General features: G+C 38.6%; 1 protein-coding gene across 1 annotated transcript in view; it reads right to left on the bottom strand.

Annotated features, from left to right (window-relative positions):
* The window catches only part of ube3c (ubiquitin protein ligase E3C), a 153,679-nt gene that overhangs the window by 37,261 nt on the left and 94,500 nt on the right, over positions 1-21,918 (bottom strand). Inside the window, exons 18-19 of the mRNA XM_059971878.1 lie at positions 21,527-21,659; positions 9,438-9,685 (exon numbers count right to left, since the gene is read on the bottom strand). Of these exons, the coding sequence (XP_059827861.1) occupies positions 9,438-9,685; positions 21,527-21,659 (381 nt within the window). The remainder of the gene's footprint in view (positions 1-9,437; positions 9,686-21,526; positions 21,660-21,918) is intronic.

The following is a 21,918-nucleotide window of genomic DNA, read 5'->3' as shown; positions in this document are numbered from 1 at the left end:
AACATACATAACAGCAATGTTAATGCCACACTATACTTTTATAGCTGTAGACTGTACACTTTCAAAAGGTACCACTTTCTTTTTACAAACAGCATGAGCTCTAATTTACTGAGTGTTCAAATGGGGTTTCACTAATTCAATATTGCTAATTATCTAATACATGCAAATTGGTGCTCACTTTGTCTTTTAAAATAAACCATAAATAAAAGCTGTCCATTGTGTTTTCCTTATGAATTTCATAGTTTAGACAACATTTAAAGAAATGCCAGTCCACAATCTGAATTTTCTCAAGTATATCAGCTTAGTTCAGGTAGTACCAATCTAACAATTAAGAAGGAATGGTGCAAGTTCGAGATCTGCCAGGAGTAGATCTTGTAATATATATACAAATTTGATTTAATACATTTTTCAAGCCCATTTTGATTGGTTAATTTTATTCTATGTGCATAGTTTAGTGATGTCTTTGCACTCAACAGATACAGTACTGAGACAATAAGGTTTAAATATATTCTTCCGTTGCATGCTTATAAAGACATTTTAAATACAGCAAAAAGTTGTGGTGTTTTGCTGGAAATAAAAGTTTACATATTTGTTTTGCACTCATGCAGCCAGGAAGTGTTTCCAAATACTGCCTCAGACACTACTACTGGGTAATCATATGGATTGAGTCACTGAAGCTCAAGCTACCTAACAGAAGTCAGATTTCCCATTCAGAAGTGTTCCAAATACATGCCCAAATTTCTCTCTTCCAGAATTGGAACTTAATTTCCAAATCATTATCGCATTGTTGAATTGCTGAATTCAAAAACAGAATTAGGTTTAAAATCACTGGCATATGTCATGAAATTTCCTCCAGAACAAAAATATTGCACAAAATGTTTTGAAATGTTTTCTTTATTCATTGTTGTGACTACCTCTCTTGAATGTAACAGCAACAACATTAAAAAATTGAGGCTCATAAGCTATTATTTTCTTTTTGAAGAATTATCATTAACACTGAAAATTGTAGTTCTGCAGCAGCAGTAAGGTATACAGTACTAAGTTACAATAAGAAATAAAACAAATAGCGCAAAAAAGCAATAGTGAGTTACTGTTCATAGGTCATTCAGAAATCTGATGGTGGTCGTGAAGCTGCTCCTTGAAACATTGAGTGTGCTTCTTCAGGCTCCTACACCCCCTCCATGATTGTAGTAATAATAGACCATGAAAGCCCATGATGTTGGATGCCACCTTACTGAGGCAATGCCTTTTGAAGATGGCCTCAATCAAATGAGATTCTCTGAAACAGTAATTTCTATAAACAAAACTCTTAGCATCCCCCAAGTAAGATAAAACTGCATACTTGAGAAATAAGACTAGGATTCGATAATAAATAAGATATATTGCTGTTCTGGGAGAAGATTAAATTAATTCCAAATTTGTAAGAAATTTATAAATCATGTCTTCAATAAAAGGTCCTTGATATATTGCTTGCACCTATTCATTTCCATATTCAGTCTTTCATAGTTTGGACATTTGATTTCCATTATGAGTTCTTACATCAATACATGTAAATGCTTTTAACCTTGATAGCTACAAAATTTTATATTTTTAAGAAACAAATCAATAATATAGATTGTAATCTAGTACCAATCCATTGTGAAAACTATGCTACATCATACAATAATCCCTATATTGGTTATTTGGGGTTTCTGTTTATTCTCACTTTATGACAGATAAGAGAAGCTTAGAAGCTTCCCCTAAGCTTTGTAAATTCTTGCCTTCATTTGGGATAACTGCTGGCTTAATCACGTAAACAAAGGAGTGCATGCTACCTTGCAACAGATACTATCATTTTGATAAAATGTAAAACTTCTTTCAAGTTTCTTTTAAGACATTTCTATGAAGCAACTAGCTCTGGGGGATTGGTGCTGCTGACTTATTTGCAATTTCTCTTAAAAGCATATTTTCATTTTTTAGGATGGATTTCAAAGTAAATAAGGGTATTGCCATAGTGTTGAATATTGAATTCCAGTTTTAAAGAACATGGATTTTCAGCAGATGCTTTCCACTTCATTCCAGTACTAAGGATCTATATGGCATTGGTCACAAACATTTGCAGTACCAAGAGTAGTTTTGGGGTCCAAATCTAAGAAAGGATATGCTAACTTTAGAGAATGTCTACAGATTTGAGAACTCTCCTGGGAATGAAAAAGTTAACATACAGTATTAGGAGCATTTGATGCCTCTGTGCCTGTTTAGAAGAATGGGGGGGGGGGGGGGGAGGGATCTCATTGAAACCTTTTTGAGACAAAGCCTCAGAAAGACATCCTGGATAAAAACATTTCCTATATTGGTATGGGTAAGGCATGGAGAAACACACCAGAAGCTCATCCTTGATGAATGACATTAAACTAAAACCAGAAAGATCAAAAATGGGCAAGTTGCAAGCAGCATGCTCATTTTCACTCTGCCATTAAAGATGGAACCAGAACCAGATGGAGGGAGAAGATGCATGTTAATGAACTGTGAAGGTCGTGGATAGAAGGAACCAGGAGGGGGAGGGAAGTAAAGATGGGCAACAGGGAGCTGGAGGATGGTATGGTAGGAGCTGTTATGAGCTACATGTTAAAAAAAAACTTGCATTTGCAATTATATTAAAGCAAGTGTAATTGAAGAAGGTCCCCTTGTCCTTACCTTCCATTGTATTAGCTCCAATTTCAGGAGATCATTCACAGCAATTTTTGCTACCATCAAACTGCTTTCAACATTGTGAAGGGATCTTTCCTTTGGCAAATTCTTGTATTAATGCTGTAATCTTCCTTAACACCCATTCCCTTTCTCACAATATCTTCCAATATATTTGCATCTGATACAATACTTCTCTTTTTTTCCCTCCTCTCATTCTCGAGAATTCCAGTCCTTCAAGGTGACACAGAATTCATGAGTACTACTTCCAATTAAGTGTACTGTACTGAACTGAAGTTCACAATATTGTCCCCTTGTAAATGTAGGTTTGGGGAGCCTTCTTTACAGGCCACAAGGTGACACCCCCCCCCCCCCAACCTTTCAGCTGCCTGTCACTATAATTCTCCACCCAATTCACAACTCTGTCTCTGGTCTCCTGCGTTATTCAGACAGATAGACAGATTATTCTAATCAATTCATACTCAAGGCACATAAGTCTTTGGGGCTCTGCATTAAATTCAGTTTATAGCAGAAATAAATAGTTTTGATAAAAGCTCATCAATTTGTAAAATTAATTCAGTTTCTTCTTTCTCCATAGATACCAAAGTGTGCCCTTTCTAGCACATTTGTTAGATTTCCAGCAATGCTGTTTTGTACCCAAGTTCCAGTACTTTTTTCCTTCCCATTTCTATTCTCATTCACAACTCTCCATTTGAACCTCTCTGAGACAGTTTAACAATAATGAATATATTTCTGCCATCCTATCATCCTATCATCCATTTCCCTCCAGAGATATTGCCTGAACCGCTGAGTTCCTCCAGCAGTTAGTGTGTTATTTCAACAATCTCTTGTATCTTCATCCGTTCAATTATCAACACCATGTGCGTTTTTGTTCCCTCTACCCCTCTCCTTTTTCTGCAACTTGAAACTAGCTTTTCTAGGTTCTGGTGAGTAGCTGTTAGCCTGAAAATGTTAACTCGAGTTTGAATCTCCACAGATGCTGCCTGACCAGCGGAACATCTCCAGTATATTTTTGGGTCAGATATTTTTAACATCTGCAATTTTTGCTGTTTTTTTTTTAAAGTCCTTGACTAGCCGTAAAACGTGATGTTTTCTGATGTTCTAAATCATAAAAGGTACATTAAAAAGCCCTTTTCTTTGTAACTATATGATTTTGATATCTGCTGAAGTCTGCAGATTACATGAGAAAACAAGACAGCAACATTTTTGAAACAAGCTTACTAAGCATTACAAATCCAAGCTACATGTAAAGTGAATTGTATCTTTAAAAAATATATCAAATTGACCTTTAGGTCTCAACTATGAAACAGATCAAAATGCCATTACCACATATTTTGACTGCTTATTTATGCTCTGTCTAGCAGCCTGATTTAAAGCCAACAAAATGCAATCACCACACAAACAGAATCAAGAATCATCTCTTAATGGAAAGTTTAATTGACAAGTGGCCAGCAACATGAGGTAATCCCTTCTGTTAGGATGGCTATAAAGGCCTTAGTGCACTGAATCACACTAAATAAGCACTGCACATGCAGTTAAGTAAATTTGAATTAATTATGCCCCAATAAATATAGGTAGCAATCAATAAACCCCAAAAGGCAATTTTTGCTCAGACATGAAACGTACAGTATTTACAATCATTTTGTTCTCAATTACAATCAAAATATAATTAACTTCATCGTTGACAGTACCAATTTTGAGTAAATACCTGAAACAATTCATTTTTAACTCACTAAACTCAGTCTGCAACACTTTTACCAAAACATCTCATAAACAACTTTATTGGCATCAAGATGTGTTGGAATATTCCATTTGCTTTCTTCAAATATGGCAACTCGGGGTTCTGCATCCTGTCATCTGCGAGTCCAGAGTTCGAAGCCTAGAGTTCAGGATCCTCATCCATTGTCATCCACGGGTCCTGGGGTCAACATCGATGATCAAAGCCCAAATGTCAATTGGAAGTTCAGAAGTTGAGGCATGGTGGCCAGAACCCCCGAGTCGGCTTCCTTGAGACAACACTCCTTGTAAATGTGTTCAATGGTGGGGAGGGCTTTGCCTATGATGGACTGGGCTGTATCCACTTTTAGTAGATTTTTCCATTCCTGGGCATTGGTGTTTCCAAAGCAGGCCATGATGCAGCTAGTCAAGATATACTATACTATGCATCTATATTAGTTTGTCAGTGTTAGATGACATGTCAAAACTTCTGAGAAGGGAACTGTTGTGCCTTGTTTGTAATAGCAATTGCATGCTAGCCCCAGGACAGACCTCTGTTATGGTATCGCCAATTTGAAGTCACCGATCCTCTCCACTTTCAATTCTCTAAAATGAGGACTGGCTCATGGACCTCAAGCTTCTGCCTGTTGCAGTCAATAATCAGCTCTTTAGTTTTGCTGACTTTGAGGTAAGAGGTTGTTGCTGTAGTACCATTCACCCAGATTTTCAATCTCCCTCCTACAAGCCGATTTATCAGCTTCTTTGATTCAGCTAACAGCAGCAGAATTAAATCTAGATCACTGGTGCTGTAATCAGTTCACTACCATGTCACCCCAAAAGATTCACAAAACTGCCTCTTGTCTTGTCCATACTGCACTGGGCTATAAACATGCAGAAGCAGTGTGTGGTTACGTGCCTTGTTCAAGGATACACATGCCGCCTCGACTGAGGCTCGAACTAACGACCTTCATATCACCAGCCCAAAGCCTTAACCACTTGGCCACATGCCAACACAACTGCAAGAATGATTATAATATGATTTGTTGATCTTTAATTTTAAAACAAATTGAATTTAAACAAAATTAATTTTTTAATATCTGCTTAGCAACCTTCATTGTCATCTTTCTACCTTCATTTTTGTCTTTTTCCTTTTCCATTACATTCTATAATAATTTTGTCATTAACCATTTCTGGTTTTGATGAAAGGTCATCAACTCGAAATGCTAACACCATCTCCACAAATGCAACCAAATTGCTACATATGTCTTGCATTTTCTGTAAAACATTATGTAAAATATTCACATGATCTACAAAGCAACACTGGTATAAAAAACAGCATGCTTGAAAAATGCAAATGTAAAAATTTACTCCACCAAGAACATGGAGATTGTTTTTTTAAATTTCTAACAGCATAATGACATCTTAGGCAGTATTTCATTTATGTTTGCAAAAATTTGTTGATTTAATAACTAGTTATTTGAGGAAAACATTGAAATTTTATACTAAATTGCTATTTTCAATGCTACAAATGTTTTTATCCTCTCTTCCTGTGATTCTATTGTGGTATAGAAATGCCTGCATTTCCTGTTATTTATGATCCCTGATCATTAAGTTTAGGGTGCAATCATATTTATCCAGCACCCAATATCCATTTACTTTCAATATGGATCCTTCCTGTGATCAACAAGTAAATCCTAAAGACAGGGAGAACAGAGGCACATTGAAATAGCATTCATTAAATTCTTTAGATTAAAGCTTTAATGGATTACTTTTTAGTGGAGTTCGAAAAGCAAAAATCTGCACCCGTGATACGTTTCTTGGAAGAAATAAACACCAGAGTGAAGATAAGGAACTCACTCTATGTCTACCTTAAGACAGATAAGACAGTCAAATCTAATTGTTGATGCCAGAAAGCTTTTCTCTTATGACATAGGGAGCAATTCAACTTTGTCAGCTCTAAGCTTTCGTTGCTCCACCTATCCTTTCATTTAATAAAATCATCTCTCCACTCCCAAAACCACCTACAACAGGGGTAATTTACAATAGTCTATTAAGCACAGTAGCAAAGCGGTTAACCTAACACTAATACACTGTCAACCAACTAGGTTCAATCCCACCACTGCCTCCAAGGAGTTTGTACATTCTCCACGGGACTGTGTGGGGTTCCTCCGGCTGCTCTGGTTTCCTTCCATATTACAAAAATGTACAGGTTCATTGGTGATGTGGATACAATTGGCAGTGTGGGAATGCTTGTCTGGTAGGACTTGTACCATGCTGTATCTCTAAATTAAAAACAAATAAAGCCAATAGCCAGCATGTCCTTTGTTAATGAAGCAAGCAATTGAGAAATCCAAACAGTCAGAGAGAACATGTCAAACTACACACAGAACATGTCAAACTACACACAGATAGCACCAGATGTCGAACATGAATTCAATTGCTGGAGCTTTGATGCAGTTGCACAGTACACTCAAGACTGTGTGGCCAGATTCTGCTCCAAGTCCATCTATAAGATTGTAAATGAAACTATTGCATCTTAAATAACAATGTTATTTAAATATCGACTATTTGAGTTATATGAAGGAGATCGAGAGCTTAGTGTTACGGTGTCATGACAACCACCTTTCCATCCATGTCAACAGAAAAGGCTGGTCATTGACTTCAAAAACTTAGACAGTGCACATGCTCCTGTCTACATCAATTAATAGAACCATAGAACATTACAGCACAGAAACAGGCCTTTTGGCCCTTCTTGGCTGTGCCGAACCATTTTTCTGCCTAGTCCCACTGACCTGCACCTGGGCCATATCCCTCCAAAATAGAACCATAGAACACTGTGGACATTGTGTCGAAGATGAGATGTTTGAGAGCTTCAAGTTAAGTTGCAACCACATTGATGTCACACCTAAGAAAGCTCACGAATACCTCTACTTCCTGGGGAAACTAAAGAAATCTGGCATGTCCCTGTCAACTTTACTAATTTTTATCAACGCACCAGAGAAAGCATATTTCTGGATGCAGGAAAAGTTGGTATGGCAACTGCTCTGCATTTGGCCGCAAGAAAGTGCAGAGAGTTTGGACACAGCTCAACACATCACAGGAATCAGCTTCCCCTCTATGGACTCTTGTCTATACTGCTTTCTCAGTAAAGCAGCCAACTTAATCAACTTTTCAAACAACCCACCCACATCAGACATTCTCTCTTCTCCCCTCCCCCATCAGCACAAGATACAAAAGCCTGAAAACATGTCTTACCAGGCTTATGGACATTTTCTATCCCATTACTATCAGACTCTTGAACGGACTTATTGTAAGATGTACTTTTGGCCTCATACTGTATATCTTGCTATGATCTCTGCACTTCACCTGCATTGCAGGTATCTGTATTGGTCTCTACCATTCCTTTGGATTCATCAGCAGCATGAAGAGCTTGCTGCATGGGCAACAGCTTGCCTTCCATATCATACTGCTCTGGCTTGTGTAGACAGCTACTAGGACAAAACATCCATAGTTGATCCAATCAACTGAAGGCCCACCTATCTACCTGCACTGCACTTCTTATAAATTGGGGAACCACTTCATTGAGCATCTCTGCTCCATCTGCCAAAAGCAGAACTTCCCAATGGACAAACATTTTAATCCTGATTCCCATTCCTGTTCTGACATGTGCCATGATAAGACCATCCTCAGGGTGCAGGAGCAACACCCTATATTCTGTCTGGGTACCCTCCAACCTGAAGGCATGAATATCAATTTCTCCTTCCAGTTAAAAAAATTTTTCCTCCCACTCCGCCCATCTTCTATTCCCCACTTTGGACTCTTACCTCTTCTCACCTGCTTATCACTTCCCCTGGGTCCCCCTTCCCTTTTTCCTATGGTCCACTCTCCTCTCCTATCAGATACCTTCCTCTCCAGCCCTTTACTTTTCCTACCTATCTGGCTTTACCCATCACCTTCTATCCCCCTTCCCCTCCCTCCGCCTTTTTATTCTGGCGTCTTTTCCCTTTCCTTTCCAGTCCTGAAGAACAGTCTCAGCTTGAAATATCGACTATTTATTCATTTCCATAGATGCTGCCTGATCTGCTGAGTTTCTCTAGCATTTTGTGTGTGTTGCACTGCACTCCTTTTTCAGCTTTTTAGACTATACTGCATTGTTACTGCAGAATGTCAATGCAGCATGTAATGATTTGATCTGTATAAACAATATGCAAAGCATGCTTTTCACTGTATCTTGATACATATAACAATAATAAATCAATACTTTCTGAAGTGCCATTGGGCAACTGGCTCCCTCCCCAAATAACAAACCCAGGTTTAGCAGATGACTAACAGGTCAATCTGAGTAATGCCAGAGATAAGCATCTGTCACAACTGCATTACCTAATTAATACAGTTGATTTGAGGACCTGTTTGTTTGCATTTGGTTCATTAATGTGTTGAGTCAATCAGGATAGTGACAGATAAATAGCATTTGCCAGTCTGTTAAAACTGGGTGGTTGTGCTCATGCAGAAAGGGGGGGGGGGGGGGGGGAAAGCCAGCTAAATTCCTCACATGCACAGAGGCACTAAATCTTGACTGGGAAAACCTATTGCTGCTGCTCATTGCAAATGCTAAGGGAGCATATTATCTACTGCTTGATGGACAACAAATTGCAAGAAAATTATAAAACCATAAAATGTAGGAGCAGAAAAAGGCTATTCAGCTCAATTGATCTGCCAGCTTGTACCAATGAAGAACCTATCAATCTCAGCATTATACTTTGATCATTAGAACATCTACTATTTCTTTATGAACTGACAAAACCATTCTTCCTTGATGCTTTGGATATCTTGAGACTTTGAAAAAAAATCTTGCTATTTATATTGGTACTTCCTAAAATAATCCCATCAATTGTCTGGACTCCAAATGTAATACATGACAAACTTTTTCTTTAAATTTAGCTTGAAGGAAAAGGTGGTCTCATTATCTTCGTCCAGCTGCTTTCCCATGAAACACTGATGCACACTTGGTACCTTATGAATTAAATTCTCACCTTTCCCAACATTCTTCCAAGGAAATAATAATGTCTGGTATAGTGGTCCCCAACCAGCATTTTTGCTGCAGGATTCGGATACAGAAGTCCTTCATTCGTCGTTTTGAAAAATCCCTGGTTCGGGTTAAAGCCAGTCTTCAGCAGCTCGTTAAGAAACTCTCTGAATATTCCTCCACCATCAATTCCAGCTTCATCTAAACCATGTGCATTTAATAAGTGAACACGTATTCTTTTTCTCAGGTCAGATTCTGGAAAAGAGAACAAAAAATGAACTTTTTTACTTTTTTTTATTATTTACAACATAATGCATACTCCTTTGCTGAAGTAGTAAATACACTGAACAGAGAACATTACAGCTCAGTACTTGGGTCCACAATGTTGTGTCAACCTTTTAACCTACACTAAGAGCAATCTGCCCCCTTCCCTCCTACATAACACTGTGTATTTCCATCATCCGTTTGTCTATGAGTTTCTGAAATGCCCCTGATGTATCTGCCTCTACTCTCACCCCTGATAGAGCATTACACGTACATACCACTCTCTGTGAAAAGAACTGATCTCTGACATCTGCCCAAAATTTTCTTCCAATCACCTTAAAGTTATCACTTGTATTTTCCATTTCAGTCCTGGGAAAAAGTCTTTGACTGTTCACTCCATCTATACCTCTTATCACCTTGTACATCTTTATCAAGTCATCTCTCAGCCTTCTTTGCTCAAGAGAAAAGCCCTAGCTTGCTCAACCGATCATCATAAAACATACCCTCTAGTCCAGACAACATCCTGGTAAATCTCCTCTGCACCCCTTCTAAAGCTTCCACATCTTTCCAATAATAAGGTGATCAGAAATGAACACAACATTCCATGTGTGGTCTAACCAGGGTTTTATAGAGCTGCAACATTACTTCACGGATCTTGAATTCAATCCCCCGACTAATGAAGGCCAACACACCATCACTTTCACAACAACCCTATCAACTTGTGTAGCAACTTTGGAGGAACCTATGGACATGGACCCCAAGATTTCTGTTCCTCCACACTGCCAAGAATCCTGTATTTTGCCTTCAAATATGATCGAACAAAATGAAGCACTTCACACTTTCCATGCTGAACTCTATTTTGCTAGTTCTCAGCCAGCTCTGCATCCTGTCAACGTCCCTACAACAACCCTCCACGCTTCTATGGGCAAGCCAGTTCTGTATTTACACAGTCAAGTTCCCCTGGATCCCATGTCCTCATATTCTGGTCACTTTAACACATTGATCACATTTACAACAGTAAATACCAGAAATCAGCTGTTACTTAATCAAAACATTTGTGAAAGGCTCTTTCAAAGTATATAATATAGTCTTTGAAAGTTAACTGGTTTTAAAAGAAGGGGAATAAATGTTATCACATAATAATCACCTTCTGCAGGATAGATGACTAAATTGCCTTTTTTGGTAAATTCATCTTGAAACATGGAGGATGAAACCTATCTCCACATTCCAGCAATTGAACACTATAAAAATACAGATGCTGGAAATCCAAAACAAATACAGAAAATTCTGGAAAAACAACAAGTCAGACACTATGTGTAGAGAAAGATATATCCATCTTTAGATATCTTCACATTCATTGTCAACATCTGTTTAAAAAATCTCTTCTGCACACAAATCTGACTGAATTTCCAAACCATTGATCAAAAATAATCCACATCATTTATCCAGAATTGAATCTTTAAAGGTTAAGAATTTTATCTTATTGCTAGCTTTATTCTCTTAAAAATGATGAATGGAGCTAATTTCATTTTTATTTAAATCACATTCTTTTCCCTACAGATTTCCTTTAGGATTACTTATTTTTCAGCAGTTTCCCTGACATGGCACATTAATTTCTATTTAACATACATTCCTTGATTTGCTACTAAAGTAGAATTTTACTTAAAAGGTCCCAAAGGCTATGAATATGCTGCTTTCCGAATAAATCCAGGTAATAAAAAAATCATTTGTCACAAATCATAGATCTTGTAACACATATCCACTAATAATTCCACAGTGTATTGTTGGAAAACTTGAATTACTAGCTCCAGCTCTCTAAATATAAGAGCCACAGTTGTAATGACAAGTAGCAAAATGCACTAAACTTAAGTGCTCTATTAACAATGTGATTATACCTCATATCTTGCAAGAGCTGAATCCAGCTTCACCAGAAGCCCTCTTGTTATTTTGCTTAGTGGTAATATTTTCAATGTTAGATCCAGAAAAGGTCAAATGGCATCACCAACTTTCTGTCTCCCTTTTAAATTATAGAAAAGTGATATGCCCCAAAATATGTGTGGATGTAAACACTAATCTGTATCTGATCCTAATTCCTCTCACTGCATCAATATATCCTTACATTTCTTCTGTTTGTGAACTTCAAACACATCCAGATTAGTTGTTCCAATGATATCAAACATACTCATTGAGTTATTTTGCTTGAATTCCTAATTCAGTTAATTAGTGCTCATATTTACAACCTAATTCAGGATTTGCTCACAAGTGGAAGCACCACATACAAATCCCATATGCAAGAATTTACATTTAAGCAGGACGTTTAACAATCTGTTAAACATAAATATAACCATTTCCAAAGACATGCATAAAATAGTAAGAAGAACCCAAAGGATGTGATCAAGGTTTGGCCAATGGGCAATTGTGAGCAGGTTTCAGAAAGGAAGGGACATCAAGGGCAAGGAGCATTTCAGATCATTAGGCCAAGAGAATTTCTGGGGAATGTAACAATGGTTGCATTGACGATGCTGAGGTACATCCTAGGATGAGCTGGGACACGTCATCAGGGATGTAACCTGATGTCATGGGGTGTTTCGGGTCTTTCACCATCAGACATACTCACCCAGGCGACCCAGCAAGGGCTGATCAAGCCCTGGCTATTGTCCCAGCAGCATTGGTCCACAGGTCACAGTTCTTGATCTATAGCCATCACTCAGCAGCCTCTATGACAGTCCTGATGGCCCTCTTCTTTGCAGCCCCCGTAATGCAAAGGAGAGAGTAGGTTCTGCACAGCGCGTAGCCAGCAAAACCTCTACACCCCACTTCAAAAGGCTTGCATCATCCTCCCTTCTGTGGCACTTCTCTACCAGCTCCTGGTATTTGGCTTTCTTATGCTCAAATGTCTCCTCAGTCCAGTTTTCCCAAGGAACTGTCAGTTATACCATGACCACCTGTTTCAAGATTTCTGACAGAATGACCATGTCACACCTCAGGGATGATGATGGGATGAAGTCAGGGAACTTTAGTTGCTTGCCAAGATCAACTTCCAGTTGTCAAACATGCTATGGCGAGCAAACCTCCTGATGATCTGGGCTGAGATTTTGGTTGATCTCTAGCTTTGACAAAGGCTATGGGCTTTGTGTTGGTGGAACTGTCTACTGCTGTTAATGGCTGATGAGATACTCCCTGCCACTGCCTTCTGTACCTGATTACGGTGTCAGTGGTAGCAGCCTTCTCCCAGGGCTTTTGGGCAGCTGCTGAAGGTATGTTCCAGGGTCCTTCTACCAGGGCAGAGAGGACATAACGGTGCCTCACTTTTGCCCCAAGCAAAAAAGGTCACTGGACTACTCAAGACACAGTACACAGCCTGGATCATGACATTGATGTGCTCGGATTCTAATGTAGATTGTAAAGATGACTAGTTCAAAAAGCAAGAAAATGCCCAGGGCATAAAGTAATAAGGGAAAGTTATGAAGTAACTTGCAAGACTTTACCAATCATAAATGTAACAGAGGTAATAAGATGGAGTTTTATTATTTCTATTACATTTATGATCAGTAAGTAATAGATCTGCTGCTTCTCTTCATCTAGATTAATAATTTTGACTGATGTTCATTATGCACAAGTTTCAAATTTGCTGATGATATAGAATTTGGAGGCACTGTGAACTGCAATGATCCTTTGTTTATGACTTTCCCATGAGTGACAATATCTCAACATCTACCCGGTCAAGCCCCCTTACGATCTTATAACATTGAATAAGTTCACCCTTCATTCTTCCAAACTAGAGGAATACAGAGAGATTACATCTTGGTAGAAGAAAAGCCATATAGACAAGAGAGTAATTCTTCAGAAAGCGAGAGAACAGATCTGGATGTGTAGGTATGTAGATAATTAAAAGTATTATGGCAGGCTGAGAAAGTGGTTTTAACCAAAAAAATACAATGCCATCCTGGACTTCAGAGACAATGAAGCATAAGAGCAACCAATGAACTTTCACAGAAAGCTGGCTTGGCCACAACTGGAACATTATGCTCAATTTAGAGCATGCACGTTAGGAAAGACTTGAGGCTTTGAATAGGGTGCCAAAGATTCCAGCAATAGAAGACTTCAGTTATGTGAGAATAAAGCAATTAGGACCATTCCTTCTGGAACACAGAACTTTGCCAGAAGGTACAACAGAGGTAATTAAATTATGACAGATATCAACAAAAGAAAAAAAACATTGCCATGGGTGAAAGAGTCATCAATTAGATACACAGAATGAAAGCTATTGGCAAAAGAACTAAAAATGACTTGAAAGAAGTGTATAAGATAATAAGAGGCCTGGGCCTTTTTTCCAGCATGGCAATGGCTAATGCTAAGGCATAACTTTAAGGTGTTTGGAGGGAAGTATGGGGCGGTCAGAGGTAGTTGTTTTTTTAAATACACACAGAGTGGTAAGTCTGTGGAATGCACAGCCAGAAATGATAGTAAGGGCAGATACATTAAGGACATTTAAAAGATTCTTAGATAGGCATTCAAATGGAAGAAAAATGGAGGGCTATGTGGGAGGAATAATTTTGGAGTAGGTTAAAAGGTCGGTACAAAATCTTGTTGCCCAGTGTGTTTAAAATACTTAAAATGCATTGACAAGGGTAGTGATTGTTTTTAATTCTGGTCCTGATTTAGCAGTTACAAGAGTAACATTTTCAGTCTTTGCAATGACCTTTTATCACTCTACAAGACTACAAGTGATAGTACCTTCAGCAGTAAAGGCAAATTCAGACATTGTATTCATTGGGAATCTACAAATACTTTCCTTTATGGTATTTATACAGTATCACAATGAAAGGACAACATTGCCCTCAACCACATCACTTCCTTTTGCACACGTCTGCCCTCACCCCATCCCCCCGCCACCCCACCAGGGATAAGGTTCCCCTTGTCCTCACCTACCCGCCCCCCCAATGACCTGAATCAACACAATGGTGTCGTGTGGAGGCTTGCGGGCTTTAAGGTCTCCATCAAGCGATGCCAACTCAGGGCCACCCATGTTGGAACAACTGTGAACAAGATGCCAGACAAAGACTGATCCAACCCAGGTTCCTGAACAGGCAGACTCGTGTCTGCTGCTCCTGGGTCACACTTCACCATGAATCAAGCCAACTTTTCAACTGGAGGAGTGGCTTGATAAAAACCAATTAATAGAGTGAAGAGAAAAACACCAGCTATATGAAACAACAACCACTCCCACCCCCCAAGCCTCCATGTCCAGCACATAATTCTTCATAACTTCCATCATCTTCAACAGGATCCCACCACCAAGCACATCTTGTCCCCTACTTTCTGCTTTCCGCAGGGAACACTCCCCATGTGACTTCCTTGTCCATTCGATTCTCCCCACTGATTTCCCTCCTGGCACTTACCTTTGCAAGTGGAACAAGTGCTACACATGCCCCTACACCTCCTCCCTCACTACTATTCATAGCCCCAAACAGTCCTTTCAGGTGAGGTGACTCTTCAACTGTGAGCTTATTGGGGTCATCTACTGTATCCAGTGCTCCCGGAGTGACTTCCTGTATATCAGTGAGACCCGATGTAGATTGGGAGAATCCTTCGCCAAGCACCTACACTCCACTCACATGAAAAATCAGGATCTCTCAGTGGCCACCCATTTTAATTTCACTTCCAATTTCGATATGTTAGTCCATGGCATTCTCTACTGTTGGGATGAGGTCACATTCAGGATGGAGGACCACCACATTATAATCCATCTGGGTAACCTCCAACCTGATTCCATGAACACTGATTTCTTGAACTTCCGGTATTGCCACCCCACCCCCCAACATTCCCATTCCTATTCCCGTCTCACTTTATCTCCTTACCTGCCCATCACCTCCCTCTGGTGCTCCTCCCCCCTTTTCTTTCTTCCATGGCCTTCTGTCCACTCCTAACTGGTTCCCCCTTCTCCAGTCCTGTATCTCTTTCACCAAGCAACTTCCCAGGTTTTTATTTCACCTCTTCCCATGCCCCCCCCCCAGTTTCACCCATCTCCTTGTGTTTCTTCCTCCCCTTCCCCCACCTTCTTACTCTGACTCCTCATCCTTTTTTCTCCAGTCCTGATGAAGGGTCTCGGTCCGAAATGTCGACTATACTCTTTTCCATAGATGCTGCCTGGACTGCTGAGTTCCTCCAGCATTTTGTGTGTGTTGCTTGGATTTCCAGCATCTACAGAACTCTTCGTTTGTGAAATGACAAGCAAGTGGGATTAGTTGGATTTGTCACACAAAGCCCCAGTGGCTTCAGTCCAGGCTGATATTCTTGTGCTGTTCAGTAGATGCACTTTGACACAGAGTTAAACAGCACACACAAACTGCAAGTTACCAGAAACAGACTAGAAGAAAATAAATGCAAGCCAATAAAATCACATCTTTCTTATTAAAATGGGACTATTTTAGCATTATATGCATTCGAGCTTTTTTAAACGTTTACTCTATCACACTTTAAATGCAAAATCTTCCTCTCAACCAATGCTAAAATGTCAAATTTATCACATTTACAAGACTAATAAAAAAATTAGACAAGGCATTAGGACTAAGTACACTTAAAAATAGTGGGTGCTATTAATATTCATCTCATATCATTCAATTCTAATCAAATCAATGGAATTAAAAGCAAGGAGGCTTGCAAACCAAGTCCCAGTAAAGTCAAGAGTGCTACAGCAGAAAAAGGCCCTTTGGTCTATCTAGTCTAAGCCAAACTGTCATTCTGCCTAATCCCATCTGGACCACAGTCCTCCATACCTTTCCCATCCATGTACTTCTCCAAACTTCCCTTCAATGTTCCAATCAAACCCACATCCACCACTTCTGTTCAGAGTTCATTCCACACTCGCATCACCCCCAGAATGAGTAAGATCCTCCTCAGACCCTTTTGTTCTACTGCACCCCTCATTGCTCTACTGTTCACTGTACAAGTCCTACACTGGCTTGTTCTCCCAAGCCTCACACCTCATAAGTGCCCGCAATAAATTCCAACTACCATTTTTCAATAAAGCATTTTGAAGGTTTAACGCTGGAGATAAATAAATTTTTCTCCTGAAATTTTATTGCAAATTAGTTGCTCTTCTAATATTAACCCAAGAGATTATACTTCAAAATATCCTGAAAATTTTGAGTTTAATCACTATAGGCTTGAGTTTTAAAACAACACAATGCTATAATTACGACCAGCAAACTATCTGGCTTGATAAAAATATATTTTTTAAGGGTTTGATATCTTATCATGTCAGATGCCATTTAAATAGGAAAATTCTCAAGACAGATTTCTAAACATTTGGGGGAACATTTCTTCAAAATCAGCTGCAAGTACAATTGCTTTAATACTGACTGAAAATTTCAGGCAATTATATCTCTTATGAAAAATAAGATGGCTACACCTTGCTGAAATGATGACTAAGACATTCTATATTTTATCAGAATCAAGTTTATTATCACCGGCATGTGACGTGAAATGTGTTAATTTAGCAGCAGTTCAATGCAAAACAATCTAGCAGAGACAGAGAAAAAAATAAAATAAAAACTTAATAAAGTAAATCGATTATGTATATTGAATAGATTTTTTTAAATGTGCAAAAACAGAGATACTGTATATTTTTAAAAAAGTGAGGTAGTGCGCAAAGATTCAATGTCCATTTCGGAATTGGATGGTGGAGGGGAAGCAGCTGTTCCTGAATCACTGAGTGTGTGCCTTCAGGCTTCTGTATCTCCTGCCTGATGGTAACAGTGAGAAAAGGGCATGCCTTGGGTGCTGAAGGTCTTTAATAATGGACGCTGCCTTTCTGAGATGCTGCTCCCTAAAGGTGTCCTGGGTACTTTGTAGGCTAGTGCCCACGATGGAGCTGTCTAGATTTTGTGATCATTAAAATTAGATGTATTGTGTGGAAATACAAATTTTCATCTGACTTTAGGTAAGATTTTAATACCCCACCATATATAACAGCAAAGTTCAAAGTACATTTACTATCAAAGTATATCATATACTGCCTTGAGATTCATTTTCTTGCACTCACAGGAAAACAGAAATACAATAGAATTCACAAAAAAAACCCATAAAATCTGACAAACGTCCAATGCGTGCAAAAGACAACGAATCATGCAAATAAAAAATGTAAATAATACTGAAAATGTGAGTGGCAGAGTCCCCAAAACTGACTCCCTGAAGGCTGCGAAGTCAATTCACTGCTGAGACGAGCAAAGCCAGTCCAGGAACTTGATGGCTACTGGGTAACAACAGCTCCCAAACCTGGCAGTATGGAACCCATTCCTGCACCTCCCACCTGATGGTAGCAGTGAGAAAAACAGGAAATATACCAAACAGACAGGATTGTCTCAAATGGGGGACCTTGGCCGGTATGGAGTAGTAGTGCTGAACAGCAGTTTGTTTTCTGCTCCCAGGTCTTGATGCTTTCATCTGGTTTAAAGTCTGCCCCAGCCGTCACTTCTGCCCTTGCATCTGGTGATGATGGCTGAACTTCACCCACTTCAAAGTATTGTACCTGCATTCCTCAGAGTCAAATTCACTGAGTCTTCAGGAGATGGTAAAGACACTAGTTCATTTAGGCCAGTGGTTTCCAAAGTGACTGATACCATCCCCCTGGGGGTGGTGGGAATTTCTAAGGGAGCGATGAAGATAAAGGGGGCAGCTGAGGAATTACAGGCTTAACTTAATAAATTATTTACATATTACAGCATTTGATCCTCAGTGTCTCATAATTGATTACAATAATCATGTAATCAACTTATATCTAGCTAACCCTACTGCTCTCTTAAGATTTTGCTTTAAGCTCATCATAGTTGTTGAAAAGCACTTGACACTTCTGCATTTGATATTTCATGAGAAATCTGGACAGAAGAAATCATGTTATTTCTGGGCCAAAACCATACATTACTGCCGTTCACTACTGTAGTAGAGATTCCCATACTCTAATACTATAATGCAGTAACACAATTCCTGCAAATTAGGATACGGCGTTCAATGGGGTAAAGTGCAGAATTTGCCCTTTTGAATGGTTTTGACCGTATTTCTCCAGCCCACGGCCCTATTGAGATATCACTGCCCCACTTTATGTACCTTCAGGCATATATGGATCTATACCAGCACCAAGCAATGTGTCTGTTGTGTGACAATTTTTTTTTCCAAATGAGGCAGTGAAACCACCCATGCTCAAACATTTGAAGAGAATACGCTCTGATAAAGCAAACAAGAACTTGGCTTATTTTTAGTCATTTCGTGAAAACTTTTTGAAACAGAAAATACTTCAGAACATGTCTGCTAGCATTTCACAACCACACAGTTATGGTTTGTACGCTTCCTACAACATTTCATTGCTCATTGCTATATTTTAAAGCCTCGTAAATTGAAGCCAGTAGTAAGGGAGGTTCTGAGTACAATTTTTGCATAAATCACCAGACCAAATAATTAAACTGACTCCAATCAGTGACAACTCTATTCAAAGATGTATTAATGTCTGAGGATGTGGAAAGCACATTCAGCAAAATACTTTGGACAACAGAACTTGCTTTGCCAGGTAATGAATCTTTGCTTCTTGGTTATATTTGCTTCATAAAAAAATGAAAGCATTGTTCAAGAATTGTTATTTGCAATGGGACTGGAAACAGCTATGAAGGGGAAGTCAATATTTCTAGCCGTTGAGCAATTTTTCAAAGAGAAGCATGTTCCGTGCACAAACTTTCTTGCCTGTTATTGCTTTCTTAAAAAAAGCTGTTCTTAACTTATTTACCACTCACTGAGTAATTCATAGACAACAACCTGTTGCAAAAACCTAAATGATAGGCTACACAAATTATTAAATACTGTTATTACAAGAGGTAAATAAAATCAAGTCCCATGTGCTCAATTCTTGACTATTTTGAGAGATCTGTATTAAGAATGATGAACAGTTTGAGCACTTGCTGTTGCGCACAGATGGCTGTCAAAAGGAAACTGCCTGAGATGCTTTTATGCACTGTGATAAAATTCCCTGAAGATTCAAATACTTCATTCAGTAATCAATGTGACATTACTTATTTGTCAAGATTATTCACAAAGTTAAATGAAATCAAATTTTAATTGCAAAAATAGTTGAATCTTATCAAAGTCAAATCAATTGTCTCCCCATTTCTGTCCAAGTTACCCCTATCTAAGTGCAACACTGGTCATCGCAACATCTTTCAATTTCTAGGCCACTCTGAGTTGGAAAAGAAAGAATAACAGATAATGATCTTCAAGAAAACTGTGCCGATCTAGGTGAGTTGCATAAAGACATGTCACAGTGAAACTTCAGGATCTTCTCTCAATCCAAGTTCTAAATTGAATAATAAATCCATTCTTGAACACTTGTAATGAAGAATTAACAGGAAAGATAGAAGAACTGATCTCACTACAAAATGACTTTGATAAACTGAGGTTCAAAATAAATCATATCAAGACTATTGGTTGCAGTAAGAAATTTCTGAGACTATCCTGCACATTGTAAAAAGATCAAGATGTTCTTTATTGCCTTCCCAACAACATATTTAGTGGAGTGCGGATTAAGTGCAGTCACTAACTTATTTCAAAGTAACAAAAACGAACTGCAAATTACTGAACTTTGGGATCTGAGACTCCTTCTGAGTGATATTCAGCCTGGTGTTGAGAAGCTGTTACCACTGCCCAAGCCCACCCATCTCACTGATAAGTGAATAGTTGGACTACCACATGGATCAAATTATTTGGTTCCACGAGGGAAAATGTTGAAAAATTCACCATTAGTTCTAATATAATTCCAAATAATGGAGGTCCTTCTACTTTCAGGTGATCAGACCTACCAGGTTTTCTTTAATAAGTAAAAAGATGGAATAATTACACAGATCAATGTACAACTAATGTTGACCACATGGTATATAACAGATTTCCAATTTGTATGTGTAGGTACATATATACACATACTATAACTTATATACACACAGAAATACATATATATATACACACACACACATATATATACATACACATACACACACACACACATTTATTTTATTTCTTGATTAATTGAAATACAGCATGGAACAGGCCCTTCCAGCCCGATTGCCCAGCAATCCCAATTTAACCATTGCCTAATCAGGGAACAATTTATAATAACCAATTAACCTACCAACCAGCACGTCTTTGGACTTCGGGGGGGGGGGGGGGGCGGGGGAACCAGAGCACCTGGAGGAAACCCACGCAGTCATGGAGAGAATGTACAAACACCTCACAGGCAGTGGTGGGAATTGAACACGGATTACTGGTACCGTAAAGCATATTCTGCTAAACCACTATGCTACCGCGCTGTCTTAGAGGTATTAAAGTTAGCACATCTTTGATTAGACTACTAAATTTTAACAATCATTGCACTGAGAATAGCGGTACCATATAAATGCATTAGAGAATAATATAGATTAGGCTAGCCTCAAAGCAATCCACTATTTCACATTTTCATGAGATGCCAATGCAGAGAATTAGAGTGTATTGTGGCCCGTGAACTATTTTTCTGACATACTCAAGACACCACACAGGAATCAAGAACTAGAGAAAAGCTTCATCATTAAGCAATTTTTTAAAACTACAACTACAGCAAGAATATTAAGCACATTTATAATACCGTTGATAACAATCTTAAATACCCTGGGCATTTTCATTATTATTTCATGAAGAGTGACTTTCTTCCAACATATTATGCTCAACTTTGACAAGCTAATTAACATGATTGAATAAACATTGTCAAATTTATTCTATGTAAAAACACAAGGTGCAACTCTCCAACACCACACCTACCATTTTCTGGTGACAGCTTGTCATATGCATCTTCATAGATGTAATTGCGTCGAATTATGACATTGATCCCGTCTAAAAGTGGCCCTTCCCCTTGCACTTCCTGCTTATCAGCAATGATCAATCTTTGGAAGATCTTAAAAAGAAATCACTGCAGGTAAAGTTAAGGAAAATTGACAGAAAAAATGCCAAACAAACACCATATCTGTTAAGTTTGTTTTTAAATTTAGTACAATTTGAATGCAAACAGTATCAACTAAGGTTTTTGATTGGGTGCCTAAATTCTAATACACATGCCTGAAATATGGATACAAATTAGCAAAAATGGACACTAGGACCTTTAAGTCTACTCTACCATTTAATAAGACCATACTGATCTGATTCTACGTTCAAAC

This window comes from Hypanus sabinus, chromosome 6, assembly GCF_030144855.1.
Source record: "Hypanus sabinus isolate sHypSab1 chromosome 6, sHypSab1.hap1, whole genome shotgun sequence".
Lineage (NCBI taxonomy): Eukaryota > Metazoa > Chordata > Chondrichthyes > Myliobatiformes > Dasyatidae > Hypanus > Hypanus sabinus.
The sequence above is the reverse complement of the archived record's forward strand: the minus strand, read 5'-3'. Positions and strand labels throughout refer to the sequence as shown.